This window comes from Lissotriton vulgaris, chromosome 11 (assembly GCF_964263255.1).
Source record: "Lissotriton vulgaris chromosome 11, aLisVul1.2, whole genome shotgun sequence".
In the NCBI taxonomy this organism is placed as follows: Eukaryota; Metazoa; Chordata; class Amphibia; order Caudata; family Salamandridae; genus Lissotriton; species Lissotriton vulgaris.
In genome coordinates this window covers 223,050,872-223,066,239 of record NC_141699.1, presented here as the reverse complement: position 1 = coordinate 223,066,239, position 15,368 = coordinate 223,050,872, and the positions used below count along the sequence as shown (strand labels likewise).

Here is a 15,368-nt window from a genome sequence, read left to right as displayed (position 1 = left end):
AACTGGCGACCAAAAATTAGTATGAGCCCCAAAAAGTAGTATCTCCGTCTTACTGGAGTTCAATTTTAGGCAGTTGGTGGCCATCCATTCCCCCACTTGGTGAAGGCAGGAGTGGAATCGCATCACAGTGTCAGTGGGGGATCCTGACACTGAGACGATAATCTGCATATCATTCGCATAGGAGACAGCAGAGAACCCCAGAGATCTAATCAGTTTCGCCAATGGTGCAACATAAACATTAAAAAGCGTGGGGCTCAGGGATGATCCCTGAGTTACCCCACAGGGTAACGTAAAATTTGGAGACCTAAAATTATCCAAAGCCACAAACTGTTCTCTACCAGCAAGGAAAAACTCAAATAGAGTAAGAGCCTTTCCTTTGACACCGATCCTCCTCAGACCTTCCAAAAGTTTCTGATGGTTCACGGTGTCAAACGCAGCTGAGAGGTCAAGCAGCACAAGTCCCTAATCATTTCAGAGGCAGTGATAAGTGCTAATTCAGTACTATGATGTTTGCGAAACCCGAATTGAGTATCATCAAAAAAATAATTGTTTTCAATGTATTCTGATAGAATGTTGTTCATGGCTTTGTCCGCTATTTTAGCAGGTAGCGGAAGTCTAGACATCGGGCGATAATACTTAGGATCAGTGTCGTCAAGGTTTGGTTTTTTCAGAAGGGGGAGCACAGAAGCCAACTTCCAACAGGTAGGAAAAATGCCAGATGAAAACATTTTATTACAAATAGGCATCAAATGAGATGCGAACATTTCAGGTAGAAGGTGGAAGATTTTTGGAGGGAAAGATCCAATGGAAAGCCTGATTTAATAGATTTCAGCAGGTTTATTGTTGCTTCCATTGTCAGCGGAGAAAAAGTAGATAATTCAGGAGTATTGCTATTATTGTTACCCTCAACACGGATGCCTGACTCCATGCAGGCAGTCTCAGATTTTACTGGGTCCACGGTCATGGCCGTTATTCAATGAACCATTATACAGTAAATCCGTTTGTTCTCTTCTGGCCCAGGGCTCTGAGCCCAGTCCAAACCAGTTCTTGGGGGGCACTTCGAAAGTGCACAACAACCTCCATTGTCAGTGTGAGCCCTGGCTCCAGACACACCACAGGGGGGCGGAGCCGTCATTGTGGAAGCAGGCACAGCCCTATTCAGGTGCAGGTGCTTCTCCTGCCACCACTCCAAATGCAGACCAGGTCTATTCAGCCTAGCGCTGATGCATCCAGACTCACTGGATCCCCTGCACATCCCAAGCCCCTGTCAGATAGTCATTAAACATCCTAGCATTGGATGGCTAAGCAAGACAATACCTACTTTCTAAAAGTGGTATTTTCAAACACAGCATATAAAAATCGTCCTCACTAAAAGATGCATTTTACCATTCTGAGTTCAGGCAAACTACACTTTATTTTCCTATCTGGGGTCCAGGGGCAGTTATGCTTATAAGATGTTATAAGCAAACTCTCAATTCTATCATCTGGGAACAGATAACCCTACAATAGTGAAAAACAAAATTGCCAGTATTTCACCATCAGGACATGGCACACACATCAGGGCATGTCCTATCTTTCACATACACTGCACCCTGCCCACAGGGGTACCTTGGCCTACCTTAGGGGTGACTAACATGTAAGAAAAGGGAAGGTTAATACCTGGAAAGTGGGTGCACTTTCCAAGTCAACATAGCAGTACTAGACTGGATACAGGCTCTGCAATGGCAGGACTGAGATACATTTACAGGATGCTTATGTGGCTGGCACAATCAGTGCTGCAGGCCCACTAGCAGCATTTGATTTACTGGCCCTGGGCACACACAGTGCACTAGACTAGGGACTAACTAGTTAATCAATTCAGCCAATTATGGAAACACCAACCCATACATACATTTTAAAGGGAGAGCACATGCACTTTAGCACTGATCAGCAGTGGTAAAGTGCCCAGAGTCCTAAAACCAACAAAAACAGATCAGAAACAGAAGGCCACAAAGCAAAGATTCTGGGGATAAACCCGCTGTAAAAGCTAGGTCTGACACACATAATTACCAAATTCATGTACACTAGGAACATTTGATTCTCCTTCTGTGCTTCAGATAACTGAACCCCAAACATGAAAGCGCATCGAGGCAGGCTAGCCTTCTATCTGTTTCTGTATGTAGACAAACAGTTCATCTCAGTCTGCACACACAAAACCCATCTACGGAAGAATCACACTATCTAACCAAGCCAAATACAATGGCTTCCCTTCTGATTCCCACTGACCTGCTGAAAGGGTCCGCTTACACTGGTCACAGTATTTTTTTAGAGACACACTCAGCACCAGCCATTTCTGGCAACCCTCTCTCGAGTTTATTTACCTTCATCACACTCGCTTACGCCGTAGAGCGAAGTCACTTTTTCCACCCCCTGTTTGTTAGTTTTTGAGCAGTAATGCAATTATTATGCCTTTTCAAACGATTATGGTATTCCCTTTAGAAATATCGTTTCACACATTCAGCACATGTCCCATCATGAGACTGCTCCTATAGTTCTCATCTTTATGTTTTGGTGAACTTTTCAGCCACTTGAAGAGCCCTCAATTCCTTGGTTGCATACACCTGCTCTGTTCATGTTGTCCAAGAGCACTCGCATACCTGTAAAGTTAGTGGTAACTAAAAATGTTGTTTTGTTTTATTGCTGTTGCTGCGGTAATTATCCGTTGCTTGATGGCTGTGATTTAGGTGGTAGCATCCATCTGTGTTTAATGAATATGTCTATATTTCTGTGTGACTCTAGTGCTTCTGGAGCTGACTGACCTGCTTTATTTCTGGCACACATTAAAGAGCACTTTGTGAAGTTTCTCTGCACCACTCCATCTCTGGCATCAAGCTAGTCGTTGATAGTTTCAATAGGGAGAGAGGGGCTCATGTATAGAATTTAAAAGGTCCACAATTTCAGGGATACGTCCCTTACTCAGATAGCATACTGGAATACTTGTCAGCGCCCTGTGATCTGCCTTCTGTCCTCTCCTTTTACACGGTAGGGATGCTGCTAGCAAGAGGAAATATTGTAATCACATCTTGCGTTCTTTGTACCAAAGAGGTCAACTGCTCATTACCATCTGCAATGAAATTGAGGGAGGAAATAAATAGGAGAGGACGTGTGTGTGCATGCTATGCAAGGCAGGTCAGCATAGTGTAATAGGGGTCTTCACAAAGTAACAGCTTGTGTGATGGATTCACCGAGCCAAATATATTAAAGGCAAACTTGTGCTGGGGAGGAGGGCTTTAAATCTCTTTGCAAAATAGCTGACATCCCAGCCATGCGAGCATTAATGTGCTACAGGGGAAACAAGCCCTGATAGATGTAATCTGTTAAGCATATGCAGGGAATCACTTCTGCCAAAATAGCTAGCTAATTTCAGCATGGAGTGATGCACGATTATGCTCTTGTGCACCGAGGAGGAATGGCTTCACGACTCATTTGCAATGATTATTGGCCATGTACCTTCTCTGCAGAATAGCAATAGATCTCAGGAAGGAGCAACAAAGCAGCGCTTGTATTTTCCATCATAAAAGGAAATATTATCAGGTTGTTGATCTCGTCATATTTTTTGTTCTGTTGTGACTCCGAAACATACTTTATATGACCCATCGCAGCTTGTCACCATACTGTGTAAACAATATTTCCTTGCATTTTTGGTGTCATAGAAATTTAAAAAATAACAACACTTTTCCAGAAGAAGAGAAACTATACATTAAAAAAGTTTTCTAGCCGTACTTAGTAATCAGCAAAGTTGATCATAGGACTGCATTGTTCTATATCTGTGAGTAGCTCTGTAGCTTTGTACAGTAACATTTTATTTACATTTTTGATAATCATTTGATATTATTATTAGAGGATGCCACGCCTATTTATAATGGTCATAGAACACACTCAGCGAATTAAGGGGCAGATGTATCACCCGTTTTTTTTCTCTCAAACGCTGCGATTCCCAAAAAAGCAGCGTTAGCGAGAAAAAAAAATTTGCGATTCCTTAATTTTGCATCAGCATTTAAGGAATCGCAAATTCCGATTCCTTAAATGTTATGTATGAAGCACCCACGTTGTGCGAATTCCAATTAGGAAATCGCAAATTACCACCAACTTGTAGTTGGTGGTAATTTGCGATTTCTTTTACAAATGCACTTTTTGGCATATGTGGCGCACATACATGCCCTATGGGCATGTATGTGCGCCATATGCATACACATGTAAATTTCAGGGGTGCAGCAGGGTGTCCTTTGGACACCCCTGCACCCTTGAAAATATTCTCAATTTGCAATTAGCAAATTGCAAATCGCAAATTGAGAATAACTCCCCATTCCCTCCTATGGGCCTCCTGGCCCATAGAAATGAATGGGAAAGTATTTCTTAATTGCGAATTCGCCATTTGCGAATTCGCAATTAAGGAATATCAAGAAATCACTAAAAAAGTGCAATTTTTTTGTTACATACCATTTGTGATTCCCAAATAGCGATTCTCAAAAAATCGCTATTTGAGATTCGCAAATAGGTATCTTGATACATCTGCCCCTAAATGGCTATTTTGTGAGATGAAAAATAAATGTTACTAATGGCTGTACTGCGTATTTCATGGTCCTGACCACGAAGCCCAACATGCAGAATGTAGAAACTGTGGTTTAATACACAATATTATCTTCCATCCAATGTAACTTTATCTTTAGGAGACAAACAAAAAGGATATTCACTTCCAGAGATCAAATCCAATAAGGAGCAATCAATAAGCATAAATTACTTAGAGAGCCAAGCAGTAAACCACAGGCCTTAAGATAATTAATGTTTTCAGGAAGATGATTAGTGGTTACTCATTGAAGAATTGGAGCACTTCACACACAACGCCCTATTCTATAGCCCAAGTGCAGGATTGGTGTATTTTTGAGGACAGAGGTCTCAGCTATGAGTAGATCTTCACTTGCCAGCAAGCCCAGTAGAAGAAATCCAGCCACATTTTCACAAAACAGTTTACAATAAGTCTCTTCAGCAATGCATTGCCAGGAATTCTTCCAATGCGTACTTACAGGGGATATTCTGAAACCCTATTTGTTGTGCTGCTGAACTACGCAAAAGGGCAGAAATTCCACTGAAGATATAGATTTCTATGTCGTCACGAGTAGTTACAGAGTTGCTGTTCCCATAGTAGTGTAAGAGGAATCGTGTTGGTGAGTGAGGTGAACAACCACAGAATGCTTGAATGGCTTTCCCAGGCTTCTTCCTAACTTACAGCTAGATGTATGACTTTTAAGTGATGCACGCAAATTCATTCGTGACTTTCGAAGGTGCTTACGGAAAGAGCAACTTCTCGCCATTCTGTAGGCGTTGGGTTAGAGAACACAGGCATGTGCAAGGGAAGGTACAAAAGCAGGTATTTCCATAATGCACATCATGGAATGTTGTCAAGCAGGCTAAATTCCATACATCGTCGCTATGCATGGGGACAAATATATATATATATATATGGGCAACTGAGTTCTGAAGTTGCTCCAACCATGCCCACCAGGGAGTTCTGAACTTTTGTCCAAATGCATGAAATTGGAACAAGACAAATATGTTTGCAGTATCTAGAAATGGGGCAAATAGGCGTTTTTCAGGTTTATAACACATTTTATGAACACTTGGCTCTCTATATTATGTAATTTAACTTTCCATGAATGAGAAAGCTCATGAGCTGGTGGAAGGTGTGTCAATAAATATAGATTTCTTGTGATGCTTAAAGGGTACCAGAATGCCCCAAATCTTATTATTTCTCAATTATGATGTCATCATTTATTTTTATCGCCAATAGCCTCCATGTTAAATTTTGTTTCCAACCGCTTAAATCAAATGGGTTGTTTATTGTGTTTGGTATAAAACTATATTTTGCACTATGGGCCTTTTCCCTTCATGCTTTCCTATGGCTCACTTAGGTACCTTTGTTAAGCCATTTGTAGACGGAAGTGGCAAATCCCTTGTGCTGTATCCCTATAAATCAGACATTTTTGTTTATCTCTAAACGTTTATGAAATAGATTTTAATATCATTTATTGAAAAGGCAAAAGAAGAGCACATGCAACATAATACCAATTTCTCGATTATATCAGGTCAGATACCTGCTTGTACATAGAGTTCTCTCATTAATATAGGGTAACAAAGCCTATAATTTACATTTACCAAATATTCACATTTTAGAACAATACTTTAAAAAAACAAAGCGTGGTGTACTGTGCAGGTGTCTTAGAACTGGGCTGACTTTAGTTAATTAGCATGTAATGGGAGGAACCACACTTGAGCACTCAACACTGTTGACAGACCAAGCACGTCATCATGCAAGAACAAAACCTGCTAAGAGGAGTGCAACTTTCCTTCTGCTCCCAGAGAGCTAGACGCGAGGAGATGGCCATGCTGCTACAGTGCCGGGAGGATTATGGTGCCTTGAGGATGCTATGGGTTGTGACGTCTTAGCAGAGCATGTGAAACATCGGAATACACACAGGGCTAGACACACGAAAAGGGAGGGAAGGAAAAAAAACATGAAAATAGAAGAGTTAATCTCAAGTTAGTTGAGTGTACCCTTGCACAAACCACTAACACCTTCAACACTAAAGAGCTCGTTGCCATGAAATGCAGACTGGTCCCAAGAATGACTCATGAGACCACTTTGTTCAACACATAATACATTGCATCAGGGGTTCCAAACCATAGTCATGACTGCACAATCAAATGAGGTGTCAGGGATCTGGGACTGCTTGAAGATGTTGGTGATATTAAAACCTCTGTTGAATGGGATATTTTCTTAGACTGCATACTTTGCCCGCTAGTTGGTTTAACATAATCTCGTATTAGGACTACAAAATGTGATCACTTGTTGTGAAATGGCAGGATGTGAATCTTCTGGAGCACAAAACGTTTTTCTCCTAATTATTGTTCGATTCTATCATTGGCGTCACTTTACATCACTTTGCGATTCAAGTGCACCTGTGCAAAAAGTTTGAGAATCACTAGCTTTACCATAACACAAACCACAAACCACTACACAGTGTAATACTTTAGAACGAGTACTAGTGATATGATAAAGGAGATGGCTACAGGTTGATTGGTTTGTGTTGTACATGGAAAGAAGACTCCAGATCCAGGAAGGTGGCAGGTAAGTAGTTTATTGCAGCAGACAGAAAGTAACAGGACCGTCGCCCATCTGGCCAAGCAGTAACTGACACAGAATAGAATCAGGGAAAGTGTCATAGGAAGAACCATGTTAACAATCTAGAAGGTTGGTGCCAGGACAGGCAGGGAAGAGACAGATAGGAATAAGCTATGTACAACACATCTCCCCCCTTTGGGTAACAAAAGAAAAGTATAAGACAAAAGAACAGTGGAAACACTCAATGAACATAATCGTTTAAATAAGCAGGTGGATGGCGAGAACGTGGACTCCTCAAGTTCACGTTAGAAGAAGAACGGGTAGAGGAAGAAGCAGAGACAGAAATCCCAAACCCACCATCACACACCGATGAAGAAGCATCACCACCACCCACCTCCCCCCGTACAGCAGGTAAACAAGGCAAACTGGAATCCCCCTGAGTAGACAGCATGTAACCATTGCAACCTTTATCAGGAGAACTATAAGAACAATCTGAAGGATTTGAGCCTTTTTTCTGGTATAGTGCAACCCTCCTGTAGTTCCATTTGGCACCATTTTCAAGCAGTACAAAATGAGGAAAAGCCTTCTTAACACGAAATGGACCACTAAATTTTGAGAGGCCCTTAGTGCAGTGACCAGGTTTGACCTTGACAAGATCCCCATTGGAGATAGGAAGGGAAAACAAATTTGAAGGAGAAGATTGCTTATCATCTTCCCTTAACCAGGCAGGAGTCAACCTTGAAACAGGGGAACGACCCCGCATTAGCTCAAAGGGAGACTTTTCACCTTGCTTATGAGGCGTTGAGCGATACGCCCAAACCAACTCTTGCACACGCTCGTCAGAAAAACATCCTCTCGCAACTGACATCTGAATCACACCCTTCACCAGTCGGTTGACTCTTTCGCACAAACCATTACTCTCGGGGTTGTAAAGGCAAGTGCGGTGATGAGATATGTCACATTCACGCACAAAACTTGCCATTTTGGTAGAGGTAAGCTGGGTGCCGTTATCAGTAATTAGGACGGAAGGGAAATCCTCGTTCATAAAAACAGACTTAAGGAAGAGAATAGTGGAGTCGGTCGTGATCTCCCTCATGAAACGCACAGTCAACCACTTTGAAAAGCAATCAACAACAACCACAGCGAAGCGTTGATTTAAGGGTAGTTCACACATAGGACCAATGAAGTCCAAGCATATTGTGTGCCAAGGTATGTTTTTAAAGGAAATGTTTCCAACAGTTTGGGAACCTACAACTTTAAGGCGTTTCTCTCCTTCTTTGCAAAAGGGACATTTGACCACACAGTCTACAGCATCACTATCGATTGAAGGCCACCAGAAATTTTCTTTTACACGCCGCTGGGTAAGGGTTTGGCCTAAATGACCCTCATGAGCCAAACTGAGAATTTTTCCCCTCAAAGAGCTAGGAGGAATATAGCGATCGCCTCTCATTAACACATTTTTCCCAAGGAGAGATAATTCACTTAAAACCCTAAGAAAAGGTCTGACAGCCGGTTCCAGAGTACTTTCTCTTCTTGCCCCCTTGAGAACAAGATCAACCACATCTTTTAAAACGTGGTCTCCATCCATGCCCTTGGACCACTCTTCGGCTGAGAAAGAACTTTCACACAAAAACAAGACATCTTGCAGAGAGGCAACAGCTATGTCATCACCAATCTCACCTAACGAATTTTGACCATTACCAAGGGGAGCAGGGAGGCGCGATAAACAATCGGCCTGAATGTTCCTCCAGCCATGAACAAACTCGACCTCGAATTGATAATCCTGCAGGCGAGAAGCTAATCTGGCCAGCCTGGGCGAACCTTTGCCTGTTCCACCAGGCGCTAAAACATTTACCAGGGGTTTGTGATCCGTACGAAGAACAAACCGTGAACCCCACAAGTATGTTCTAAAATAGTTAACGCCCCATGCAGCTGCAAGGGCCTCCCGTTCAATAACAGAATAATTAACTTCAGAGGAAGACAAAGGCCTAGAAGCAAAGGCTACAGTCTTTTCAATTCCTTCATGTTTCTGGAGGAGCACAGCACCAAGTCCGACACCACTGGCGTCGACCATTAAGACAGAAGAACGTTTAATGTCAAAAGGAGTAAGGAAATCAGAGGACTTGAGTTCAGATTTGATGCTACAAAAACAAGACTCTTGTTCATTCATCCAAGAGAATTTAGCACCTTTTTTCAATAGAGATCTTAAAGGAGCTGTTTTTGTAGAGAAATCTTTCACGAATTTGGAGTAGAACTCGATTAGCCCCATGAAGGACCTGAGTTGTTCCTTATCAGCTGGGGAGGGAGCTAGTTCAATAGCCTCCAATAGGTTTCTTTTTGGCCTTATACCCTCTGCAGAGAGACAGAAACCTAAATATTCAACCTCTTTGACTAAAAATGCACACTTTTCATGGCGTAACGTGAGACCAGCATCAACAATTCTACCTAGAACACTTTGTAAGACACTGTTATGTTCTTCCAAAGTATCCCCGAAAACGAGAATGTCATCTTGGAAGAAAATAACTTTATCTAATCCCTTGAACACCTCGGTAACCATACGCTGAAACACACTAGCAGCGTAAATGAGTCCAAAAGGTAATCGGGTAAATTGAAAAGTTCCCTCGCCTGTAATAAAAGCTGTAAGATGCTTTGAACTATCATCCAAACGAATCTGGTGATATGCGTGTTTAAGGTCTAACTTGCTGAAGAATCTTGCTCCCTTAAGTGTGGAAACTAATTCGCCTATATTGGGCAAAGGGAATATATCAGCCACTACGCATTTATTCAAAGAGAGTAAATCTACACAGAACCTGATTTTATTATCGGGTTTCTGTGAAATGACTACGGGGGAAACCCATGGAGAAGCTTCTATTGGCTCAATGATGCCACCCTGAAGCATCTCCTCTAAGACAGCTTTACCTTCATCGCGCAAGGCAAAAGGGACTCTCCTTGCTTTGTGTTGTACAGGAATACTGCCCTCCTTCAACAGTATTCTGTGAGTGTATCCCTGTAGTTTGCCTAATTCTTCTCTGAATACCTGACTATGATTGGCAAGAATGTCATCAATGTAGCAATCATCAACAACTAGAACCGGTTCATCGGCTCTGGGATTAACAATTATGTGTAAGTCATACTGGTGAGAACGTCCCAATATTGCAGGACCATCTAGAGATACATAAATCTTGCCCCAGGTGGACCTATTTTTAAAAACAATCTTCGCTTCGAAGTAACCAAGGAGATCGATTTTCTCGCCTTGGTAACCAGATGGAAAAATGTCACACACATCCAAGCACTTGTTTCCCCATACTTCCTTCAGCATAGATGAAGGAATAATAGTCCACTTGGAACCAGTGTCAACCATCAAGTCCACATTTTTTCCGTCAATCAAAAACTTTGCCTTAGGGATTCGTTCTCTCTTTTCAACACATGAACACACTGAATCATACAACACAACAATTTTGTTGACATTACGCTTTAAATCACTGTAATCACCCACCACAGTAACTCTCGGGTTGGCTCTGTTCTTACACACTTTTGCGAAGTGACCTATTTTACCACAACGTAGACACTCCTTGTTGTTGGCAAAGCAAAATTTAGCGTCAGACATATGTGAATAACTCCCACATCTAGAACACATCTTAGATATGAATTTGCTACTAGGCTGTAACTGGGGTCTATTGAAAGACTGTTGAGGCATATTTTTTTTCTGCAAAACATAACCTTTTTTTCTGACAATGGCAACAGCAGCTGCTTCGTCATCACTAATGTCACTATTGACCATTTTATGGGATATTTCGGCAACCTTAGAATCTGTACTACTCTTTAGCAACTCCTTAATGCATTTTTCGCTCTCCTCAACAACTTTGGCAAGCTCAATTGCTACCTTAAGAGTTGGATTCTTGGCAGCCCACAAGCGTTCTTGAATTTTCCTATTATTAGCTTGTACAATTAATTGGTCTCTTATGTGCTCATCAGCCATCTGACCAAAATTACATTTTACGGAAAGTTCACGAAGTCGGGCAACAAAGTCATCTATGCTCTCGCCCTCAAGTTGTTTATTCTTGTAAAATCTGTATCTTTGAAGAACTAGATTTTCTTCCCTCCCAAATCTGTTCTCCAGCCTAGCAATGGCTTCTTTAAATTCATCCAAAGGGTGTGAAGTGGCAGAAAGAACTTGAGGTAAATATTTAAAAAGACGTTGCCCTTCTTTTCCCAACGTGGTCATTAAGAGCGCTTTCTTCCTTTTTGCAGAGAAGCCTTCTCCATCCTGGGCCTCGATGTAGGTATTAAACATTATAATCCAGTCCTCCCAAGGAGTGGAAGGATTGCCTGGCTCGCTCAAAAATTGCGGAGGAAGAGCAACATTTATGGATTGCGCCATGACGCCTCTGAACAACACTAAAATTGCTAATATATGTTCAAGCACTAATATCCCAAGTTATAGGAAGGATGAAGCCACTATATCACTCAAATGACTGACCTGCTCTTGACTAAGAAACACTACAAAACCAAGTTTTACATGTACTTGCTTGTAAGTTGTAGTCATGAATATTGTAAATTGTAGTCATGAACCCTTTAGTAGGATTAATAAATTATTAAAGTACTTTCAATCCACTCGTGTTTTGCTTGCCGATATCACAGTGACAAAGAACTGTTTACTCGTGTTTTGCTTGCCGATATCACAGAGACAAAGAACTGTTTTTAATCTTATAACACGCTTACTTGTATTTTGAAGTCCTTGAACCCTTGTTCTCAATGTTAACGAATCACTTATGCGTTAAAATCATCAGCGCTTTTCTGCCGATAAAAATCACAGGAATAATAACTTTAAAATGGCCGCTTGCGCTTTACGTCACAGAGGTCACGTAGATGACCTCGCGTAGATGATGCGCAGCGTTCAATTCATTGACGTTCCTGTGAGCGCGCAAGACTCTTAGCGTCTTCGTCGCAGCTCGCGTCTTCAGCTCCCCGCGAGGCAGGTTCACATGGCAACAGGAAAGCCAATTTGACTACGCACCTTGTGGTTCTGTTGCTAGGAGACGACGAAAGCTGTGCGCACGACGTCATCAACCGACGTTAATCAGGAAAGGCGGAGAAAAGCCAAAATTAGTCTTTTATACGGAGATTCTCAACGCCGATCAGCTGCAGGAAGTAGGATAAACGGAAGAATGAAACGCTGCATCTAGTGAGTTCGTTGGGAAACGGATCACTGTTTTGTCTTCAGTCTTTCCTCTGCTGCAAGCAGGAATGAAGCAGAGATGGCCAGATGCTCCCAACCAGAAGTTGCCAAAATGTTGTACATGGAAAGAAGACTCCAGATCCAGGAAGGTGGCAGGTAAGAAGTTTATTGCAGCAGACAGAAAGTAACAGGACCGTCGCCCATCTGGCCAAGCAGTAACTGACACAGAATAGAATCAGGGAAAGTGTCATAGGAAGAACCATGTTAACAATCTAGAAGGTTGGTGCCAGGACAGGCAGGGAAGAGACAGATAGGAATAAGCTATGTACAACAGTTTGTAAATGTCAGTAGAACTTGCATATGGCATCGTGGGAACATAATTTAGTACAATTTATGAATATTTTATGGTTATGCTGTATGATTCTCCACCACATTTCCGCTCCTTCCCATCAACTTTCAATGGTGATAAAGTGAACCATAGGACACATGGGCTACCTGATCTCTGTCAATTACGTGTTTCCAAGTACATCTTGTTGTGGTCACCCTTGCACACCTATTTACTTATTCAACAAAATGCCGACTCCCCTGAAGCATCCTTGAATTGGAAACATCTTGTTAGCCCAATCTGCGTTGGAAACAAGTCGGTCCAGAGACGTGGAAGGCCCAAGTGTACTTTAGAGGATTCTGGTAAGCTCAGCTGTATTGTGTAGATATTTGTGAAGCAAAGTTTATTTTCAAGACGCCTCGGAAGCATAATGTAATTTGGACACAACGTTCTTGAAAGATAATCTGGGAAGATATCTGGAAAGGGCAGATTATACTTTGGACACATCTGTGAAGCCTGCCTTTATTGTGAGAAGACCAGCCTTGTTATCAGTTGCATACTCTGGAGTCCATGCAAAATGCAAAGCTACTTTTGAGGTCACCGTTTTTTCTTTTGCACCACGAGGAGCATGTTCCCATGCTGCAGCATTATCATTGTCTGAAATTAGGTTGGCAATGGTTAGTGGCGACACAAACTGAACCCACACCAGGTGAGACGCCCCAAAGCAACTCTACTTCAAGTGGAATCCCTTTTGGTCTTCAGAATATCATTTCTACATCACAGTAATATGTGCTCTGGTCATACGCCTATATTTAGTATTTAAAAATGAAAAGCAATTTCTAGTTAGTACTTGAGTTTTGACAAATTGCCTTAAAGGCCAAGCTCCTCATTGCCTCTTCACCACAAGAAAGGGCTGCTTGGTGCTCTGCAAACCTCTGTTACTCTCTTCAGGGCAGGAACTGTAGTATAAATAGCTTCCCCTGCCCATCCAATGCTCAAGGGCACTATATATTGCTAGGGGATGCCACATGGTTCACTTTAGCTTCAGAGATCAATATGCTCACAGTTTCAGATTCCGTCCCAACCCTCCTGGCTTTCCAAAGAACCCACTGTGTACTGCAATGTGCACTTCTCCTTCTCAGTTCTATCTGTGTCTGTCATTTCCCCAGCCCTACTGGTACGCAGGGTCCCCACGCAGGGTTCCCGTCATTTACCACCAAATTTCCACAAGCATATCTTCTTAGACTACCTTTGCCCTCCGGATATACCAAAGATATGTTCCCTTTTGGAAATGTGTTTTTTCCTAACAGACTACTATGTTCTTTGGATCTGCCCTCGACACACCACTTGGAAGATAATCCATGAATTACTGAAACATCTTCAATTCTTACCGGAAGCACCTGTGTCTGCCCCTCGTGGCTTTTTATTATCCACATCATGTCTTGAATCTTCTCCTTTTGACAGCTGCAAACTTACCTCCAGTGGTGTCTCACTAGGATGGTTCTTTAACGCTTTGAATGACTACTCTAGATGTGGGTTGTTTAGCATTCAGTATGGCCTATTTCTTTAGCCTAATCAACCTTCTTACGCTGTCCTGCGACATCCATTTATTAACCTTAAAACAAAGAAAGCTTTCAGTAAAGCGATACTTGCACCAAAAAAAAATCCTGTCCACCTCTTCTCCCCCAAAGGCCCTATATATCCATACCCCGGCCATCACATCATGTGACTTTGTGGTTTTGCTTATACTTCCCAGGAAACCACAGATCGAGGCAAAAGGCACTTCTGCATGCTTCGGAATAAAAAGGAACACATGCACACCTACTAATTAATGTCTTGGGTTAGCAAAAGAAAAGCATGTAAGATCTCACTGGATGCAGCCGAAAGATTATTTTCTCAGTCAATAGTGCCAGAATTTCAGCCATTACTGGCATTCACTTTTTAGGGTTCCTAGTAGATCCGATGACCGAGTGTGAATCTCACTTCAGTGAAGTTCACTTTTAAACAAAAATGCTATAATTTAAGACTGATCATCACTTAAGTGAGGCAGGTTTGCTCCTGTACTTATTGTCACAAACTCAGGTGGCTCAATACATATCTGTGGGACTAGGTGCAGCTCAGGTGGAGGGTGGAGGGCCGCTCTCCTCTTCTCAGCTGAAGGGCAGTTGGAAGGCAGATGGCACTTTTTAGTCCACGTGGAGAGGTCATCTGTCACTGCTCAGTGCATGCCATGCCACTACTCCTTTAATCTAACTCTTCCCATCTTTTTTTTAGTTTTATTTTTTTGTTGAGCAGAGCATTAGGTACATGATATACATTTTACAATCAATAACCAAAGACACAATTATTAAAACCTTTTAAAACATTTGGGGCCAGATGTAGGTCAGCTTTTACCGGCCGGTAAAGGCCGAAATCGTCCGTTACCGACCGGTAAAAGCCTTGTCCTATGTAGGAGGCTTTTTTACTGATTCGGTAAATTCCAGATAGGTAAATGTTGATTCGGTATTTTCGACTCAGTATTTACCGAATCCACATTTACAGATCCGGAATTTACCGAATCGGTAAATGTGATGTAGGAAGCACTTAAAAGAGTGCCTTTGGGCTTTAAGAATTCGTTATTTACCACCAACTATTAGTTGGTGGTAAATAAGGAATTCCTATGTAAATGCATAAATGTGCATTTACACCTGTGCCATGTGACAGAC

General features: G+C 42.0%; 1 protein-coding gene across 1 annotated transcript in view; it reads right to left on the bottom strand.

Annotated features, from left to right (window-relative positions):
• LOC147679554 (unconventional myosin-XVIIIb-like) overlaps positions 1 to 15,368 on the bottom strand; it is a 675,984-nt gene that overhangs the window by 514,482 nt on the left and 146,134 nt on the right. The window contains exon 2 of the mRNA XM_086942460.1: positions 6,386 to 6,516. Within this exon, the coding sequence (XP_086798586.1) occupies positions 6,386 to 6,422 (37 nt within the window). The 5' untranslated portion in view covers positions 6,423 to 6,516. The remainder of the gene's footprint in view (positions 1 to 6,385; positions 6,517 to 15,368) is intronic.